This window comes from Tympanuchus pallidicinctus, unplaced genomic scaffold (genome assembly GCF_026119805.1).
Source record: "Tympanuchus pallidicinctus isolate F22 unplaced genomic scaffold, pur_lepc_1.0 scaffold8, whole genome shotgun sequence".
Lineage (NCBI taxonomy): Eukaryota > Metazoa > Chordata > Aves > Galliformes > Phasianidae > Tympanuchus > Tympanuchus pallidicinctus.
Window position 1 is genome coordinate 5,774,469 of NW_026294802.1, and position 22,034 is coordinate 5,796,502.

The 22,034-nt window shown below is 40.2% G+C and overlaps 1 protein-coding gene across 1 annotated transcript in view; it reads right to left on the bottom strand.

Annotated features, from left to right (window-relative positions):
* Positions 1-3,605, bottom strand: part of PKP2 (plakophilin 2) — a 41,822-nt gene extending 38,217 nt beyond the window's left edge. The window contains 2 exon segments of the mRNA XM_052669400.1: positions 2,905-3,319; positions 3,321-3,605. Of these exon segments, the coding sequence (XP_052525360.1) occupies positions 2,905-3,319; positions 3,321-3,575 (670 nt within the window). The 5' untranslated portion in view covers positions 3,576-3,605.
* Positions 3,606-22,034: the final 18,429 nt, after the last annotated feature.

The following is a 22,034-nucleotide window of genomic DNA, read 5'->3' on the forward strand; positions in this document are numbered from 1 at the left end:
AGAAGATACAAAAAGAAAATCACTATGCATGCTCAGAAAACTACAAATCCCTAAAGCAAGGTAAAGAAAATTACTATTAAGAATTTTAGAAGTGAAGAAATGTAAGGAAAAAATAGGGTTCTGATTGTAATTATCTAACACTGTTGGTTTAGAAATCATATAAGTTTAAACCCTCTTTTCAAATAAACATTCCATAGTTATAAAACTATGTGTTAGAGGATGCATCTTTACATAGATCACTGAGCCATCTGATCTTGTGTGGCATACTACTAAATTCTGTGGTCCTCTGTTACAGCAAAACTGGCAAGGATGTAAAGGATGGAGGACTTTGGTCCAGAGACTACACTAGAGAAACAGAAATACCACTGATGAATTTAAAAAGCCAATCAAAGTCCAAATTGAACAAGATCACAGGAAGGTAGAATCATAAACAGAAATACATAAGGTATAGTCAATACAATAACAAACACCAGTCATTAACATAAAGGGCCTTTTTTTTTTTTAATAAGGCTGAACTCTCTACCGTAACATTTCCATTTTTAAACATTAGGAAATTTCACATGGCTGCTTTTCAGTGCAACATAATCTTTAATTTGCAAAGGTGCAGCAAACTGGAAAATTACAGCTGTTGTTGAACTACTGCTTGGAAAGCCACTAGCAATGTTTGAGAATGTTTTAAAAAGAGTTGAGACGGTTCATAGTTTCAACAATTTTGCAGCAGGAGGAATTCTCAGATCTGGTGATGATCTGAATTTCTATTATAAAATAAAAAAACAGTAAAGATATCCTTAATAGGGTATGCAGGTAAGGGCATAAAGCAGCAAGCAATATGGAGGTAGAAGGCAAAAATATGTTTTTCCACTTGAAGATAACTTTGAAGGCCAAATCTTTAATCTGAAACTTCAAGGAGAAATTATGTTGCCTGACAGTGTACTTCTTGAGGCTTCTAAGATTCTAGTATAGTAAGTGGAAAATCAGCACGCATGGATGACACTTGCTAAGACCTTTACTGCCACTCATTTTTCATACCCCTTTGTTCTGTCCCTGGCTAATTTTAGGCATGTATGTGAATGCTCTGGTTAGGTATGTGGTAAGTACCTTGCTGAACAGAGTCTGAAATATAGATAGGACAGTTATATCACAGGGAACTTCATCTGATGGTTTTAAAACTATTCTCTTCCTTGAAACTCCAAACAATATGAGATACTTAATACATCTTGAAAACTGTACTGTTCAGTGAAGCGGGTACTTTTTTGCATGTTAAATAGTGCATATATTCAGAAGTAGTTTCCATTCAAAAATGTCTTTCAAAGCATAGTAAAATGTTGTGCAAGTCTTCTACGAAAAAATCACAATGGGACATACACACATATTTTTCAGGTAAGACATTTTAAATGTATTATAGGCATTTGATATGCATTCTAAGTATTTTTTATATAGTACATGAAGTGTATTCTGATTCCATTTTTTTTTTTTTTTTTGAGCTTTGCATAGGAACAAAATTTGCATGGTGAGCTGGGCACCAGAATATGTTTGAAAGAAGAGAAGTTCATTTCATGCACAAACAATCCATCTAACAAAACGATATTTGCCATGTCTGATCTTGAAGCTTAGTTTTGGAGCCTCAGAAATGCAAAGTATTCAAACACTTGATCTTTATAAAAACAAAGCAGACAAAGAAAATTATCCTAAATCATTCAGAGAAGTTAAGATGAGCTGGAAAGATGAGAACTCTGTCTTCATAGTTTTATCACTGTTTAGATATACGATGTTAGATTCACAAAACCATTTCGTTTGTTAGTCAACGCTTTAAAATGCCCTCTCCACGTTGTGCCTCTCTATTGAGAAAAAAAGAAATGAAATTACTCTAAAAACTGTTTAGAAACCTTACTGAGGAGTGCTGCCAGGCTAGGGACTTACAGGTATAGATAGCTGCATACTGCGCAGCTGTGGGTACCTGTTTATGTGACTTTGTGTGCCTCGTTTGTCAGAGTATATCTGCATCTGCATTGGATTCTTTTAGCAATGAGGCCTTTTTCAGATGGAAGTCAGAAGTGTAAGAAAACCTGTAAATCCATCATATCATATCATAGAATTATAGAATCATTATGGTTGGAAATTATCTCTGAGATCATCTAGTCCAACCACCAACCCATCCACACCGTGCCCCCTGACCACATCCCTCAGTGCCACATCCACACAGTTACTGAACACCTCCAGGGTCGGTGACTCCACCACCTCCCTGGGCAGCCTGTGCCACTGCAGCACCACTCTTGCTGAGAAGAAATGTTTCCTAATATCCAACCTGAACACCCTCTGGTGCTACTGAAGGCACTCTTGTCCCGCTGCTGTTACCTGGGAGAAGAGGCTCCCCTCCATTCAGATAGCTGTAGAGAGCAATAAGGTCTCTCCTGAGTCTCCTCTTTTCCAGTCTAAACTCAGGAATATCTGAGTGAAAACAGGATTAGAAGGATTAAAAGTTTTCGTCACTTATTTTGGGCCTGGTTCTGCAGAGTGCCGTGGGGCTCAATGTTTGCCATCCACGCCTTTCTCAAAGGTACTTTGCCAAACCTCCTTTTTGCACATTTGCTTTTTCTTAGAGGTGAAACCAGGAAAGCCATTTCCGACTCTACTCCCCAGCTCATTCTGCAAACAAGGCCAGGCTGCTGGAACAAGCACAACCAGAGGAGAACTCTGGCACCCTCCATCTCTCCGGCAGCAGTAAATCCCGAGCAACTCCCGCGTCTCACAAGTTGCAGTAGCTGGGAGGGAGAAACTTCCCTCTACGGAGACGGGCACTGTGAGAGAGCAGCGCTGCTACAACCCCGCAGCCGGGGCTCGCACCGGGGCTGCCCCAGCGACTCGGGACGCCCAGAGCCACGCACGGCGCAGGCGGGCACTCACCGTTGTGCAGCGAGCCTCGACTCTTCCTGGCCAGCGTCTGCTGGACTTGCCGGTGGATCCGAAGCGCCTTCTCCTCCCCGCCCGACAGCTTGAGGCCGGCCTCGGAGGGCAGCGCCAGGCTGGAGCTGTCCAGCTCGCCCAGTATCTGCTGGCCCAGCACGGTGCGGATGTAGCCCTGGTCGCCGCCGGGGCCGCGGCCGGCCATGGGTGCGCGCGGTGGCGGCACGGGGCCGGGGCCGCGCCTCACGGAGACCTGTTGCGCCGCCGCTCCACCGCCGGAGCTCGGACTGCTGCTGAAGGACGGGAGGGGCCGGAGCGGGACGCGCCCCGCGCTCAGTGCGGCCCCAGGCCCTGCCCCGCCCGCCGCGCAGGTGCCGGGCACGGCCGCGTCCCTCCGCCTCCCGCCTGCCTCCTGCCTCCTGCACGGTCTCCGCTCCTCTCGTCCCCTCCCCTCGCCGGGGTGAGGGACGCTGCGTGGCGGCCCGGCCCAGCTTTAGGCAGCGCGGAGCGGTGTCAGCCAGCCGCCCACGGCTCCGGCCGTGAATTTGGCAGCCGACAGCGGCCCCGAGGCCGTACAGCCGAGGAGAAGCTGACAGACGGGAACATGTTCTAAACGCGTGTACGTTCACACATCTTACACTAGCATTTAAGTACTTCTGTGGTTTACACATAGCTTACAGACAACACGCATTTTGCATACGCGTCTGTTCCAATTTGGACACGTAAGATGCGAAACTGCTTCACAGTCTCCGGATGTGAGGCAAAATCTTTTGGGTGGGATGGTGTTAGTGTGTGTGTAGGGAGGTTTCCCTGCTGCGGGGTCACCAGGCTGTCTTGAGACTTCCCAGGGAGCTGAATGGAAGCACTCTGCTGTTTCTTTGTAAAGGGGTGCTGAGGGAATTCCGCAATTAAAGGCTGGAGAAAACCCAACAGGCAAACCTGCCTGTGTTTACCATCCGGAGTGGTTTCGTGCAGCAGAAACAGAGCTTGAGGAATAGGAGCAGCACAGAGGCCTCAGTTGTTCCTCTACCTTGGGACATGACGTGGAGCTGCTGGCTTAACAAGCTCTGTGACTGCGTGGATCTGAAAGGAGGAGGCAAAGCCTTGCGAACAGGAAAGCACAGGATGTCACACTGCAGTTAGAAAACAAGATAGAAGGGCCAGAGTTGTTTGATTTAAAAACAAATAAACAAATTGAAAACAAACCAAACCAAAACACCACCAAGAAGCTAAATGTAAAAGCTTAAGTTTTTCCTAAAAGAAAATGAAAGATGAATATAGCTTTTAACATCACTTGTTGCTGTTTCAGAGAGCCATTGAGACTCCAAATGAATCAGCATGGTTGTACAGTGGTGAGGGCACAGAGAGGCTGGAGGGAAACTGGCACTGTGATGATCCCTGCTTAAGAATAATGCAAGGAACTGCCCCTTTTCACTTCCAGAAAAATCAGGCTGGGGGAAGTATTGACCCCATGCATAGAAGTCCCACTTGCAGCAGCAAAATCCTTTTGCCTTTGATTTACTTTTTGTCTCTCTCCCATTTTTCTTTAAGAAGAGGAGGGGGCTCTGTCCTGGCCTGTCACTGGTCTGGTTAATGTCATCCCCTTTGCTCTCATGTAGTGTATCACAGGATTTTTGCAGGATATACAAAAATAGTTTCACTAGTTAAGAGAGCTGTAGTGACACATTCCTTGTTAAGGTAACGTACAGAAGCAGAGAGGCTGGAGATAAGCTGTGGGGTACCTGCTGGGAAAGGAAAACAGCAATTCGTGCAGAGGAAGAAGCTGAAGGTATGTGGCTGAACTGTGATGGGCAAGTCTAAAAATGTAACAGAGAACTGGAAGGATAAAAAAATGGAAGAATGGGAAGGACAAGGCAGGAAAAACAATGGGGAGGACACATCACACCTCAGAAGGAATGTAAACTATGCTCGAAACTGTTAGACCCTCTTAGCACAACACAGTCACAAAGGCATCTCCAGTAAATAATAGATACTGTGTTCTGGTTGGTTGTTTAGAACAGACAGGCACAGATGAGAGAGAACTGCTGAGGAGATTAAAAAACAGGTTTAAAAATGTGAAACATTTCCTTTCCTCCTCCTTTTTCTTGCCCACTTCTCCTTTCCTGAGTTTCAGGACAAACACAGTTTTTATAGTTGACACTAATTTGGTTTCACACATAAAATACACTTCAAATAGGTTCAGGATTTAGAAAACAATCCCCTAAAGTGTGACTTCAAATGCTGCTGAATATTCAGTGAGATTTTGGAGACAGGTTTCCTCTGAAATGCTAAATGGAAAGGTTTTTGTGGTGTGCTTTTTGCTTATTTGCTTTTGAGGGGGCACTACATTTTCTTTCCTAGCCATTCGAAAAAATGCTTAGGCAAGAACTGAAATAAAGATGAATTAAGGCACTTCCTACTCAAGGAAAATAATGAGATTCCATGTAACCAACTGCTCCACCAATACCACTTCTTTGAAGCTGACTTTTGTTTTTTGAGAGCGGAAGAATTTATCAGTGCCATTAGTAGAATCAGAGCACTGTAGCTGGTGTTGTCATTGAATGTGAGGCAACATGTGAGGGATGCTTGGTCTTAAGTTTTTTGAAAAAGAGATTTAATTATGATGCATGCAGTGGCTACAGGGGAAAGTACCACATACAACAGTACCCCAGAAAGAACATTTACGTTAGAGCTGTGGTAGTTGGTCTTTTCACACTTCTTTCTCTTCCTTCCTCACTCTCCCTGCAATATGACTGACAGAGCAAACTGGTTTTGAGGGCACACTGAAAACAGATTAATTCAGAAAACTTGGAGGAAACTGGTTTAATTATGAATATTGATGTGTTCTGTTTAGCTTTGAAAGTGCTGAACAACACAGTCTTAATTTTAAAGACAAACAAAATTCCTATGTAAATCTCTAGGATCACCTGGAGAATGAAATGTCATTCGCCCAGCACTTTTTTGTCTTTGTTATTTATGCAGAGCTTTGGATACCATGGTTGGAGGTGTCGCATGCAAGTGCAGGCTAGTCAGGAATAGCTGGGTTGTTTCTACAGCTGGCCTGTTCGCTTGAATAACCCTGCCGAGAGAAAGCGAACCCGTTCCTGCCTGTCAGCAAAACCCCAGCGAGGATGAAGCGGCCGCACTGCCACCGCGCGTTTCCTGCCTGGAACAGCACGACCCTGCGCCCTGCTGCTTTCCCTCCGCGGGTTACCGCCTACCGAGAGGGTGTGTAGCGGGCTGGGGTTAAGCCCGTGCTTAGAGACCTGCGATCGGTGTTTTATTGCATTTATATTTGTCAGAAGGGTTAAAGCTGAAGTGAAATCCAACTGTCTTTTGCAGTAGACACACGTAACCTATGCTTTTATGGAAACATTTCTTTAATCTTCATGTATCTTTTGAAAGTAGAGGAATGGAATATCACATATTTTTTGTCCTGGAAGATAAGTTAAGGTTTTGTTTGTTTGTTTTACCTGAGACACAAAGGGGAGAAGTGTTACTCCTTCATTACTAAAATGAGTGTGATAACAGTTCTCTGCCTGACAGACGACAGCAAAAGCACTGAAATTTGTCACAGAATCATAAAATCATAGAATCACTCAGGTTGGAAAAGACCTTAAAGATCATCGAGTCCAACCGTGACCTAAAACATACTACCCTAACTAACAACCCTCCTCTAAATCATGTCCCTGAGCATCACATCCAAACGGTTTTTAAACACATCCAGGGATGGTGACTCAACCACCTCCCTGGGGAGCCTATTCCAGTGTTTAACAACCCTTTCTGTAAAGAAGTGTTTCCTAATATCCAACCTAAACTTACCATGGAACAATCTGAAAACATTAATTTGTAATTACTGAACATCCCAAGTTGAAAGGGCTGCATAAAGTTTTGATGGGTACTCTTTCTGAGCTGACACCGTTCAGGGGAGTGGAAGTCTTCCTGAAGAAGGAAAGTGCCCACTCACGCACATACAAGATGATGATGATCTGCAGTTCCTTGCACATCACAAACTTTCCCTTGCTCTGCACTTCGCTGAGATTCATGTGCAAGTGCTGGTGCTGGAAATACAGCCCGCAGCCGAGAACTGGTTGATCTTCCTGACTTTTGAAAGGTTGGGTAGAACTGCTAAACGGCCATGAACTCTGTTTTATGTCTTAAGGTGGCAAGAATTTGGGGTGGTCCTGGAACTGTAGATAACAGTGGCCCCTCAGGTGGCTTTTTGATAATTCACTAGGGCCTAATATGTATTATGACCTGGGGGGCAAAGCCATGTTCATTTCAGCATTCCTGTCTTTTTCTTTGTTCTTTTTCTCCTGTGACTGATAATGCTTAGGTCTCCTGTTCCCTACTGGGAAGAGACAGACATTCAGTGGGCAGGAGAGGAGGTAGAGTTATTCCAGGGTTAGAAGCAACATCATCTGCACACTGTGGCTTGGAGTGAGGAGGAAGAAAGTTTTAAAAGAATGTGGTAAAGCCCATTTTTTCCCGTCCTGTGAATGTCTAGTGTGTAACATTCTATTGATTGCTCTCTTCTGTGATTCATCAGAGCTGGCTTGAAGCTTACCAGAAGCAGGCAGTGCTGATGATATTGCATTGAAGGACTGACAAAGTAAGGGCACGACTTGTCCCTGCATGGGACTGTTTTGTGCCTGTGCCCAGCATTTGTGCTCATTTCTTTTTGTTTTACGTCACTCTGTTCTCTCAGTTTTATCCTTTCATTCCTCTCTTCTTCTTCTTCTTCTTTCTTCTTTTTTCTTCTTTCTTCTTTCTTAAAGTAATCAAATGTAATAATTTAAAAGTGTGATTTTTTTTCACTTTCGTTCTAGGCCCAGAGCCACACACAACCATTTACCAGAACAAAAGCTGTGCTCTGCATCTGTCAGTTCTTAAGTGATCTGGGCACTGGGGAAGCAGCTAGAAAAGATGCAGGAAGGCATAATCAAATAATCTTATCAGATGCTGCCCTAAAAGGAGCAGATGTATGATGTGACTTGTTTGCAAGGTTTGGAATGAAAGGAATGAAGCAGAGCTAATTTCAGTAAGCTGCAGTCAATACTGTGAGTAACAGTTGTCTCAAGTGGTAGTTGTTCTTTCACACATTAGCATTTTGGTCACTGCAGTAAAAGTATATGCTTGTACAAATACTTTTAAGGTGTTGACACAGGAGCACACCACCAGCGCTTACTGAAGTCCTTACTGCATGCAGTATCACTGAGAGACTCTGAGTTTATCAGGGTCCTTTTGCTGGGTTGTGCATGTAATGAAAGGGTTTTTTCTTCATATATCCAAATGACTAATGTGCCATCGCATACATGTCAGAAATTGAGGAGTTAAATGCTATTCCTGAGAAATGCTGAAAACCAGACATTTAAAAACTTTTTATTGTTCTGCGGCTGATTTAGAATTGTTTGAAATTTGGATATCCAGTACATGATAAAGCAGTATTTAAAAATAATATTTTTTCCTAATTTTATTATAAAGGTTTTTACTGATCATATTTTCTGCTCCAAGGCATCTATTGAGCTAAAACTAAAATTTTGTGGAAATTCTTTGGATCAAATTATTAGTGTCATTAAACTATCCACATATCTTTTTCCAGTATAGTGAAATTGAGAGACTTAGAAAACATCTACTTATCTCTTGTAAAGTAGGATTAACTGCCTATATGACATAACGAATACCTAATCTGCTTTTAATATGTTTTTTAAAGCACAACGGGATACTATTTCTGTGTGATACTGCTTTTCGACAGCCTGAGGATGCACACGTGAAAGATCTGTTATACTAGACACTCATCTGCATAATACCACAGTGCTGCATCCGAATCAGTTACCATAAGAACATAACAGAAAGGACTGAAACATGCTGGAGATTAAGTTGGAAGAAATCCAGTGTGCACATGCATATTCATTTTGGGCTGGATTCTTAACTCTTCTTCAGCAGCTTCGTGCAGAAAGCAGTCACAAACCTTCCTACTCTGTTTCTTTGGGAAAAGAAAGTCTCAGATAGGCTCCAGCTGCCAGAATAGTTTATAATTGATTTGTGTGTAAATGAGCAGGTCCAGCTGGCCAGCGAGAAATGCTGTTGAGAGCTCTCTATGAAAACAGCGATTTCCTGATGGATTCTTCCTTCCTTCCTTCCTTCCTTCCTTCCTTCCTTCCTTCCTTCCTTCCTTCCTTCCTTCCTTCCTTCCTTCCTTCCTTCCTTCCTTCCTTCCTTCCTTCCTTCCTTCCTTCCTTCCTTCCTTCCTTCCTTCCTTCCTTCCTTCCTTCCTTCCTTCCTTCCTCACTCCTCACTCCCTCACTCCCTCACTCCCTCACTCCCTCACTCCCTCACTCCCTCACTCCCTCACTCCCTCACTCCCTCACTCCCTCACTCCCTCACTCCCTCACTCCCTCACTCCCTCACTCCCTCACTCCCTCACTCCCTCACTCCCTCACTCCCTTCCTCTCTTACTCATTTCCTCCCTTCCTTCTCTCACTCTTTTCCTTTCTTCCTCTCTTTCTTCTTCTTTCTCATCCTTTCTTCCTTTCTTTCATCCTTCATTTCCTTTTTTTTCTTTTTCTTTTTCCTTTCTTCTGCTGTCTCTTTCTCATTCTTCTTTCCTTCCTTCCTCTCTTTCTTTTCCTCTCTCTCTTTCTCTCATTATTTTTGTCTGTTAGCAGTCAGACATTTTACGGATGCAGGTTTGTAGTAATTTGTCATGTTTGAAAGAGGTCAGAAGTACAGTCTGGACTGGTCCCTGCTTCAAATAAATGCGTTCAGTTATGCAATATAAGACTGTCTTATTTCCTCTTTTTCTCAGTTTCCATTAATTTCTCTCTTTCTCTCTGTTTTACTGTTAACAAGGACAGAATTTTACAATGAAAATATTTATTCTAGGAATTTTCAGTGCAGTTTAGGGAATGACATGAGAACAGGAAAGTATCTGCTGCTCGTAGCCTGCTGTGTTGCATAATGGCCAACAGTGTGTGCTGAGTAACGAACAAAAAGATAGAATATTACCGAATCATAGAATCGTTTGAGTTGGAAGGCACCTTTAAAGGTCATCTAGAGCAACCCTCCCTGCAATGAACAGGGACACCCACAGGTAGATCAGGGTGCTCTGAGTCCTCCAGCCTGACCTTGAGCACCTCCAGGGATGGGGCATCCACCACCTCTCTGTGCAATCTGTTCCAGTGCTTCACTTTCTTTTATACACTTCTGTAGCTTCTAGCAATGTGCAGATCAAGAATATATTTAGTCAGAGGCAGTACCTTTGTGTTTAATTGTCTTTAATGATTTTCCCTCATGAATTTGAGTAGCGTGTTTTTGCATCTGTGTCAACTTTGGTATCAATATTGCCCTTTTGTAATGAATTTTATGGCTTAATTATAGGATCTGAGTAGACGTATTTCCCTTTGAGTTTTTGAGTACCCTCGATGATAATTTCACTTGATGTCATCTGTTTTTGGCATTATGAAAAAAAAAGAAAGGAATAAGTTATTCACTCTCTCCATGCTCCAGAAGTTAACAGTTCTCTATTCTGTTTCTCTGCAATTAGTTTTCCAGTACTAACCGTTTAATCATTCTATGCATGAAAATAACTTCAGATTTTAGAACATCTTTATCACCCTCTTCTACTTCAGCTTTATCATTTCTAAGGTGGGACAGCAAAACTGCATGCAGTATTTAAGATGCAAAGTCACCTTGAGTTTCTGTAGTTCTACATTGATTAAATCCTGCTTTCTTGTTTCTGCTTTTCTTTTCTTTTTCTTTTTTTTTTTTTTTTCCTCACCAGCCGTGTCCCTAAGCTCTTGTTTTTGTTAAACACTATTGCACTATTTGCCTGGCCTTTATGCTTCTAGCAAGGTTGGTGGGTGCAACTCATTTCAATTAGTCTTACAGAGTAAATCCTTCATGGTAATACTGCAAGAGAGGACAAAGAAAAAAAACAAAATACAACACTGATGGTTCAAACTTGGTTTCTGCCTTTGTGTTCCCCGACAGGCTTCTCTGTGAAACAGCCGTGCACAGCATATAAAAATACTGTGACATTTTAAACTACATAAAAGTAATTACATTTTGCTGTTTTTGTGTTTCTAGTGCTGGCAGGCTGGTGAGCTCAGAAGGTGTCCATGATGCTGTAGAATATGTATCAGCTTTAATTAGAAAGATCAAGTGTGCAAATGCACACAAACATGGAGTTTTTACTAGTAAAAAAGAACCATGAGTCAAAAGGAACAAGAGGAAAATATTAAAGAAAAACAATCCTTACCTGCAGAGACCAAATTTTGGAAGAAATCCAAGTCACACCAGTCTGTCTCAAGTGTTCTCAAACTTCTAGCAGTTTCTATCTTAGTATACACTGATAATGTAAAATTTCCTCAGCATAAACCTAGTCTATATATTTTATTAGTTTATAGTGTCTGGGATGAAAACATCTACTAGAAAATCAGAACTCATTTCATTCTCTTCTAATAACAATAGTCGAATTGTTTGCTTACATTGTCATTGTTCCAGATGTTTTACAAACATTCATGAACTAAACTTGACAGCGTCACCACAGCCAGATTATTTGGCAACTAGTTCCCTCCCTAAGGTCATCTGTAAAACCAAACGAAATGTGGGGGTATTATTCTATAAGCATGTTCTAGCTGTGGCTTAATCAATTTACTAATGCACTTTAATGTCCTCCCTCCTCTTTGTTCCTTCACTGGATAATAAATGCACATTATTTATCAGTATCACAGTATTTGCCATTTGTTAGTCCAGGTGCTAGGTCTAAACAGTGGACATCCTTTATACCAGTGGACTCTTCCTTGCTATGTGCTATGTTTCTGAAGTTCAATATCATTTTAACATGATCAGGAGAGTGGGAAGCTGTTGCCTCCTTTGCCAGTTTGTGGAATATTTTAGATAAATTATAGAAGTGTATCTACTCCCTTTTTGCTTTCTGTAGTATCCTGTTTCATTTTCAGTTTAATGAACTGTAACTACAGGAATATATTTCTCTCATATGATTTAGATAACTCTGAACATGCTGTGCCAGCAACCACTGAATTTCATATCTCTGTCAGTACTAGACAGTAACTACAGATGGGATCTGGGAGCTTTGTAAAGCACTTCCTGAAAGGCTGAAGAAATCCATCCAAATATATCCCTGATGTGAGGCCACTGGTAATAATGGAGATACAACAAGAATAAATATTTGTTTGGTGCCCACTGTATCTGTTGCATTTTGTTTTGGTGGAAAGTTTATGAAAATGTTTAAAATGAGAGTCTCCATAATGTGAATCGAGACTGGGAATTCTTAGTCAAACTTGGCTTTTTTTAAAAAATATCAACTAATCTTAATTGATCCCCAGAATTACTGCTAATAATTATTTACTGCTGCTGCAGGAAGCTCTATCTCAACAGGCAATTTAAACTGGGCTATTTACTCAGCTGAAGAACAGGCTAAGCAGACAAGGACATTTACTGTCTGGATCAGAGCTCAAAGAAGGGACTGCATGAAGTTAAACAGTGTGCCAGTTCCTTGATATATAGTGGCCAGTAATTATACTGGAGAGATCACTTAGGGTGTTTTCTCTTACTGATGGGCTTCCTGACAGCCCCTCTAATATTCCTGCTGAAAGTTTTCTTTGCTAGACCTGGAATCAACTGCAGTCAGGAATTAAAATTTCTTCTTCTGCTTTGCTTTATAACATAGAAAAGACACCAAAGTCTCCTGGTTGCTAAACCAAGGCTTTCCTAGAATATAAAATAACAAATGAGGACATGACAGTCATTTAAGATGTTGTAGTTTAAACAGATGAAATATAATGGTTTTCTTTTCCTGGGTTTGTTTTCTGTGTCATCAGCAGCTGATGGAGCAAATTGAAACAGTTCTCCGAAGTTTAACTGTGGGTTTGTTCCTTCTTGCAGGTTGCTCTTTACTCATCTTAGGAGTTTGTCAGTCTGTCACTGCTTCATGCTGTTTTCTCAGTGCCTTCTGTCTGGTTTGCATCTGTGACCCAGATGGTTCCCTTGAGATTTTCCTTGACTTTTGAGGAAAAAGGAAACTCTTATTTTCTCCAATAAGAGTTTAGTATTACCCAATTGCAGTAGGCTATAAGGGGCAGATTTTTCTTTCTTGTGAGCTGTTGTACATAGCAGAATGAACACTTTTGGAAGTGAATTTAGTTTTGTGAAATAATTACACAGGCCTACATTTGTGTAGAATATGTACGTGAAGTTGCCTAAAAAATGAAAATCCTCATGGAAGCTGCAGACAACTGGAAAACATGCATGATTACTTTCTGTTAGCTTTCCTCTCACCACTGGCATCTATCCCCAACAACTTGCTTATTTCCTCCTGCTCTGAATCATTTAGCCCCTTCTCTCTCCATCACAGGGAGACATTGGAGAAAATGTCTTCACAGTATCTAAACTGTTGAAGAACGTTATGTAAACTTTATGTAGATTTGTGGTGCTGTAGCAGATTTCTAGGATTATTTTTTTTTCCATCCTAACCCATTGTGCAAGCTGTTCTGAGCTTTTTGAACTAGTGTTCAGTGCTACGCTACGTTCTGCTTTGAGCTGTTGCTCTATGTTAGCAATAGGTGGTGTGACTCTTCTTTTTGATGTGTGAGCACACACACAGGTATGCACAGACATGCACAGACCAATGATCTCATTCTTCCACCAAGGTGAGTTCACTGTGGAGGAAGAAACCCTCAGTTATGGAAAAGGCTGCAAACACTTCTTTTATTCTGTTGTTATCTTGCACAAACAAAGGACTAAAGAATTAATAATTTATCATTAATACTTTGTTATTAACCTATTCCCACAAGTGCAGATGTATTGTGCTCATTGTTATCCCTCCTAGTAGACTGCTATTTACACTGAGGGCAGGGGACAAAAATGTCTTGGTTTTGCTGCCTGGCGCCCTGATCATTCAGCCACAGAATAACAGTGCTGCACATTTATATTTTGTGGCCATATTTCCTTTCTCTGAAAGGCAAGGTGTGAGGAAGGGGAAGGAAAAAATTGGGGCTAAAGCTTGTATAGGCTGAATTTGTCTACAGCACTCTCTGTGTCCACCCTAGAAACGCTCCAGATTCTGTCAGTCCAGAAATAGCCACAGTAAGTCTGTCCAGCAGACAGATCAGAAAACAGTTGTATGACAACTCCCAGCTTGCCAGGTAGAATACAGAGAAGATAACCCTCCCTCCCATGCTCCACCAGGAGATCTCCTACCTCTCTTTGCCTGAAATCACACAGAACTTGAATCCTGAGCTTGAGTCCAGGACTTCTGCAGACAATTTTTTCACTGCAAATCTGTATTTCCTCTTTTTGCCATTCCTCTTTAGTCATCAAAAGACTTCCTGTAGCAATCATGATGTTCAGCTGGGAAAGAAAACCTTCTGTTCTCATTTTGGGCTATTATAGAGGAGAAATACTTAAGATATCTTCAGATAAGTATCTTCTAATTTGTAAGGATAAGTGTATATATTATTACAGGTTTCAGTGTGAGATAAATGTGATTAACGAAAAGAAATAGACTATGCATCTAAGACAGAATATTTTGCTTAAATTCAATTCCAGTTTTCAAACAGTCTTGTATATGTTCTTTCTCCAAAACTGGTTTATAATTACTGACTTTATTTCTTAATTATTACTGAATGCATCAGAAAAGTGTGATTGCTTTTGCCAACTACTTTTTATACAGTTATATTCCTTATACAATACAGCCCTGTAGCCCACTGAGAATTAGATTAACAACACTGAGATGTATTCTCTGAATTGAATTTTTGATTGAAACTACAGTTGCTTTAAATGTTGTATATTTTCCTCTTACAAAAAATAAAATAAAATAAAAGGATTACAAATATGGCTAATGACAATTTTGATGGAGTAATGTAGATGTTTGTATAATAGCCAAATTCAAAATCACACAAAAGTACTGCAACTGAGTTCTGTGAGACTGACTACACTCTTTAAAACTCATCATATTTTCTTATATGCAGATTAGAGACCAATTCTCCTGAATTCTCCTGAATCTTATATAACTCTGCTCAGGTGGAATGAGCTTGGTGCTACAGTACTGTTGTCAGAAGAAACAGTGTCAAAATGTGAGTAGAAACATCTAGTGAAATTTACTTTGAATATGAAGTACAGTCCTTCTGTAAAAATGCTAGCAGAAATGATTGTCAGATATGGCAGAAAGAGAACAACTAACTTGTCTTTGGCATTGCCTATTCTTTCTATCGACTGCAGCTGCCATGCTCTTGATGAGATAGAAAACCATGAGACTGAGAAGAGCACAACTGAGGATTAAAAGTCATCAACAAAAGATAGGTCAATGGAATATTATTAATTTTGAGGAGCACATTTTGTGACAACAGAAGTCCATCTGAAGTAAACGCAAGACCTGCTACAGGAGTGCCAGAGTAAAAGGAAGAGGCACAGTGCATGGGTTAGTTTTCAAATTGCTAGAGGAAATTAACATAGAAATAGCTGATAGGAATAAAGAGTCTATGTTTATTTAGGGATATTTTAGGGGTTGCCTACTGAAAACTAAAACAAGACCTGTTGATGTAGTCTTGGGAGAAGAAAAGCAATAAAGTAGCACCAACACTGTTAGTGATGTTTGATGTTCAAGACATTTTGCAATTGTATTCTGTAAGGGAACAGTTTAACAGTTATGTCTTTTTTTTTTTTTTTTTAAGCTGAGCATGTCAGCTCCTTGACTTCAAACAGTCGGTGTTAGCCAGGAGTAAAGACTGAGAAGTAAGAAGAGGAACCATGGCTTATTCTGAGGAAGGTGGAATCTGTTTCTAGCTTATAGATGAGAAAGAGTGACATATTCTGTTCTTTTCAAGAGGAAAGAATGTAGGAAAGAAGGTGGAAGAAAGAACAGTGTAAAGAGATGGGAAGAGGGTGTGAACTTTCAATCACACTGAAAATGGATACTTTACCTTCCATATAAAAATAGCAAGAACAGTTCATGAAATATTTGAACTTGTCGTCGAGTCAATCTACTCCAAACTCTAACGTACTTTGAATTGTGTTCCCATATTTTTAGTGTCTCTTTATTGAAAAAAAAAAAAAAAAAATTGCAAATACAAACAAATTATATGTTATGATAAGCATACTAGTAAGACTACAAATATACTAAACTGTTGTAATACACATAAATCTGAAAATTTAAAATAAGTTTCTGAAAGCATAAATGTGTTGATATATCATAAAATGTCCAATTAGAATTCGGGATATTTTATTTTCATATATCAATCTTTATGGTTTTTTTTTGAGTGAGACAGAGAATAAAGAAAAATGATATGTTCCACTTGGTCACACAAGCCTGTAAAACTTTTAAAAAATTATTTTATGCAAGAAAGAATAAAGGGTAGGTTGAAGCTATCACACTATGTTCTGGAGAGGCAATTGGAGTACTAATGCAGTTTCCTCTTTCATATCCACTATATGATATGTTCCCAGAAGCAGAAGGCTGTACTGTGGAGTCTTCTGTCATCATGAGAGTCAACTCAAATGTGCACGATTTTCATAAGGAATTGAAGATTCACCTCTTGATACACTTACAAGTTGAGGCCCGAAGAGAAAAGAAGATTGCAATATCCTATCAGTATGACATGGAAGTGAAAAAAACCTACGCAGTTATACTGAGTTATTATGATTCAAGAGCTTACAGATCTAGAAAGGGATTTTTACACAAGCACAGTTGTTCAGGAGAAGCAAGGATAAAAAATGATGGGTTTTAGGTAATGACTGCGTAGTGTGATCTAAGTGTTACTGAAGGTGAGAAGATTTTTGCATGATTTTCAGCAGCAATGTCAACTCTTTTGTTGTTGTTGTTATTGCTTTAAATTGAAGTAGCAGGGATAAGGAATAGCTTAAATGAAGATATTTCTTGCATGTTAAACAAAATGATGCATTGGAAAGTGTGAACTTTAACTTTGACTAAGAGGAAAGGTTTTTTGCTTCAAAATATGGCAAAACCCAATTTGAATAATTGTACAAAAAGTATTCTATTGCTTGCAAGCTCTAGACACTAAAGAGGATCAAGGGTATGCATCAACATTATTATTATCAAGTAACTGCTTGTATAAGATGTTGAAGGGAGGCTAAAGTAAGCTTGAGAATGCTTGAGAGGGTCAACCTTCCTTCATTCTTTAAATCACTTTAGATTAGGAGTCACTGAAGTCAAAATGGAGTCATAGCCCATGAAATCAGAGGAACTGCTTCATTATTGTCAAGTACATTTAAGGAGAGCCAGGCTAAGCTACTGTACAGAGGATTCAAATTTATATTAACTGTTGTGCACTCAGTTCTTTCTACTGTGATTTGGCCTTTTGTTCTGCTGCTCTCTGTTCTTCCTGTATCACCTCACTGTGCCTGTGTAAGGTGATTTTCCTCACTCTTGGGTTTTGATGAAGCGTGGAATTTTTCTGGGAGTGGTTGGCTTGCTAGTCTATATCAGATTGTATTCCTCTCCAGTCTGTACAGATTCTACCACAGGATGGTATTCCCCTGAATTTCCCCAAAAAGCAATCAATAAAAGCAAGTTCTTGCAGGCTGTTCAGCATCTAATTATCTGCCTTGTGTGTACAATATGGATCACAAGAATCTTTATAGTGCAGGTGTGTATTAAATCACAAGGATGGGATGCAGAGATTTTGGAGATTTTATGAGGAAGCCTGGCAGAAATTGCAACTCCAGTGGGAGCAGGAAAATGACTGAGACTGGGAGGAATGGCTTGTTGGGCACATATGTTAGTGTTAATTAACTGTGCATTTGTCATCTGCTGAAGGAAAAGAAGTAACAGAGGATTGGTCATGCTGAGTGGAAAAGGCACAAGAAAAGTGCTATGGCTGGAATAGATGGCTCTGCTGAAAAGGAAAGAGTTGATTTGGATGGAATTGCAGAGGGACAGAAGGAGGAGATGGCTTGGTTGAGTGAATACACATGCTTATCAGCATCAGGTGTTTTTTTTTCTAACTCTTATGAAGACTAATAGCTGAAACGTGGCAAGAGTGCACAGTGCCAGAACTGGTGGCACTGCTCACTGTATTTCAGCCCTCCTCATTTCCGTAACACTTCTCTGTCAGGGAAAAGAGGACCTGAGATTGTTAAGGTCACTGAAAGGTCCTTTAGGGATTAGTATTGGGCATAAAAGTCACTGACACTGAAGGTAAATCAGAGCTCATAAATTAAATTGAAAAGAGAATGTGGAAAGAACAAAGTTACAAATTCAAAGATTCTGAGTCAAGAAAGTCATGTAAGACATACATGGTGTTTGTACAGTCTTAGCTTGACCAAAGAAAAATCTGAATATAAATAGCATAAATCAAATAGCAAGGCATTGTACAAGTATTATGTGGGATGTGCAAGCTATATAAATTCATATATTGACTAGTTATAACTTTGAATTGCATTGAGAATTATGTCATTAATAATCAAGGACAAAAAGTGAAGCATGCAATCAAAAATCATGCTAATGGAAAATCTCAATTGCCTGTAACTTTGTCTTGTACTGCTATGATCATCAGCAAAACCGTAGCTAAAAAGTAAATAATGGAAATTAAATGGATCTCAATGAAGGATCCTGGAGGAACCTGCTGGGAGAGAGATATGATGGATTGCTAAGATTGCTAGGTGGAACACTGATGCCATTAAACTTGCAAATCTTTATGTCAAAACCATAATTCAACATCTGTCATATAGAAGGAAAAAAGAAAACATTTCAAAGTAAAGCCAAGCTTCTCAGGTGAGTACTTGTGTGTATAATGAAAACAGCACAAAAATGTTCTGGAAGAAGTGACATACGGTCGTGAGTAGTGATGTCTCTTTACAACCATTTTTCATTCTTTTTTGATGAAAGGTCTGGGGGCCTCTGTTAAATATTTCCATGCACTTTTCAAAGTATGCTGGGAAAAGATAGTTGTAAAAGAGGATAGAGGTGTTAATGTTCAAAAGTCAGTCACAGCTCCTCTATCATAGGCTTCCAGAAAAGGATACTGCAGAAACTACATCTTATGTCAGGCAAATCAAAATGATGGCCAAGGCTGAGGAAAGGCATTTCATGTTTTTTACAGATGCTGAGAAATGGAGAGCTATTCATTAACGTGTCCTCAAGCTGTGGTGATTTTCAAGGAGCAAGAGAAAAGGGAAATCAAAACTGTCTAGAGCTGCCAATTTGAGGAATTTATAATACATGTTCAAATCCCAGTTCTGACCTCACAGAAACAAGAATTTATTTTTCTGTTGTATTAGGCTGTCTGTGTGAGATAAGACGAGGCCATCAGTCCGGTTTTTAACAGATCAGGGTAATTTTCACAAATCATTGTAAATGACCTTTATTTTCAGCCTCAACAGAAATTATATATATATATATATATATATATATATATATATATAAGGCAGTGGACCATTGTAGTTTTATTCATATTCTTTGCTTTGGAACCAAAATTTCCAAACCTTGGTCAAAGCAGATGATGAAGCTGTAGTGATGGACTATCTCATACTTCAGTTCTGTCTGACACACAATTTCTGCGATAAAAACAGGGGTACTGATCTTAAAAGCAACTAGTTGTATCACTGTGATGAGTAGTTAGAAAACTGCAAAATATAAAACTTCAATGATAAAACGAATCCAACTTTGTGATTCCTTAAAATATTAGGCAAGACCGGAAGTGATACATTTTACCAAAGGCATCCTCATCCAACACTGAGTAAGAAAAGAGATAAACATACTTTCCTAGAGATGAGAAGTACTTCTTGCAAAGAGGCCCAGCACAACTTTGTAAGCAAAGGAGGAACAGATCAAATGTTTTTACCTTCATTTCATCAGATCTTACTTTGTTTAATGTCAAGTAATAATTAATATACTCTTTTGACATATTTCTGAACTATTTATTACTTCTCATTTCACTTCAGATTTTATTATCCAAGAGTAACCAGCTGCTAGAGAACTGGTAATAATCCACTCCCTCAAACAGATGTGGATGAATATAAAGCAGTGAGTAAGGAAGAAAGGATTCCAGGGTTGATCACCATTGCACCACACTCCTCCAGCACAGAATTTTGAAAGTAGGGTGTCCTTACCATACACATATTTGTTGGTTTGTGATGTGCATAAAATAACTTAGAAAAATAACTTTTTCTATCCTCAACAGAAAGAAAACCCACAGATGAGTTCATCCTACTATGGAAGATGCTCACAGAACAATAAGTCTAGAAGACTTCCACTTTCATGGGTGTTTGTAAGTACAGGCATTGGAGGGGACATGCCACATGCATGTGTGACCATCCAGGTGTGCCCAGAACTGAGGTGGTTTTACATCAGTGCCAGGGCTCAAATGAGACAGAAATGTAGCAAGGTAGTGCACACTTTGCTTAAGTAACAAAGTTGAGATCATGTAATCTCTATCCTGTGGCACCAGGAAGTGACCACGATGGGCAGAATCCATTAGCACCATGAATTTTGCCAAGTGGAACTAGAATGGACTTAATTTTGATGTCGTTTGCAGCTGGGTAGCAAGGAGTAAAAAATGCCAGTTTGGCATCTACCACGTGTTGAGCACATGTGTTTTTTTTCTATCTATTTTACTTCAAAACATGCATTGAAAAATACTGTGGGTATTTACCTTCAGATACTGAAAGTTCTAGAGAATAGTGGGAAGGGTTAGTGAAAGGAAGATGTATGGTCTGTAGAGGAAGATCAAGTTAATGACCATTTAAACAGACTGAAAATTTGCAAATCCATGGGACTTTGTGTGCACCCATGAGTGCTGGGAGAAATAACTGATGTAATCACAAGATTCCTCTCTACTTTCAAAAGTAAATCTTCAAAAGATTATTGTGATCAAAGGAGATTCTATAGAAGGAAAATGTCACCCTTCATGAAGGACAAGAAGGAGGATCGAGAGCACTACAAGATGGTCAGCCTCACCTCAGTCCCTGGGAATTTGATGGAGCAAATCCTCCTAGAAATAGTTTCCAAACATATAGAGGACAAGAAGCTGTACAGAGAGTAGTCAGCATGGTTTATGAAGGGAAAATGATGCCTGATCAACCTAATATCCTTGTACGATAAAACCTGGGGGAGAAGGAGAGAACATTGGGTATTATTTATTTTGGCTTTAACAAGTATTTCTGCACTTTGTTCCATAACATGCTCATAGACAAACTGATGAAACACAGACCAGACAAGTGGACATGGAAGCAAAATCAAAACTGATTGAGCTGTTGAACTAAAGGAGCTGATCATCAGAACAGAGACCATCTTGAAGTCAGTCCAAAGTTATGTATTCCATCTGCCAATAGTGGGACCAAAGCTGCTTGACACAGTCTTTAGAGATCTTAAGAATGAAGCACAGTTCACTCTCAAGAAATTTGCAGATGATCCAAAATTGGTACGCTTCCGGATATATTAGGTGATTGTATTGTCATTCAAGTGAACATTGACATGCTGGAGAAATGGGCAAATGGGCATCTAACAAGATTCAACAAAAGTAAGTACAAAGTCCTGCTCCTGGGTAGGAAAATCTCCATGCCCCAGTACAGTCTGGGGCTGAGCTACTGGAAAACAAATTTGCAGCAAAAGACCTCAAGGCTCTGGTGAGCAAATTGATCATGATGCAGCAATGTCTTCTAGGTGCAAAAGCCAATTGCCTTCTGGAATGCTGTAGGAATAGCATTGCCAACAGATTGAGGGAAGTGATCCTTCACCTCTGTTCAGCAGTGGTGAGATAGTGACTGTATGCAGTTTTGGATCCTCTGGTACAAGAGGGATGTGGGAAAGTGGAGTTAAGGACTACAAAGGTGGCTGTGGATCTGAAGCACATGAGAAGCCTAAGAAAGTTGGAATTATTAATTTTAGAAAAAAGAAGGCTCCGGGAAGTCATCTTGATTATGAGTGTGAATGCTTGATGGAGTGAGTAAAGAAGGCAGCTAGGCTGTTAGTCAGGTCTAGTGAAGGAATGCTTTGAGATTGACCAAGAACTGGAATAAGTAGCTCAGTGTGGTTGCTGATCTCCGCTCCTTGGAGACAGGCAAAACGCAACAGGATATGGGCCTGAGTAGCCTGCTGTAGGTGATCTTGCTCTGAGCTGGGTGTTGGATGAATGGTAGTGATTCTGAGT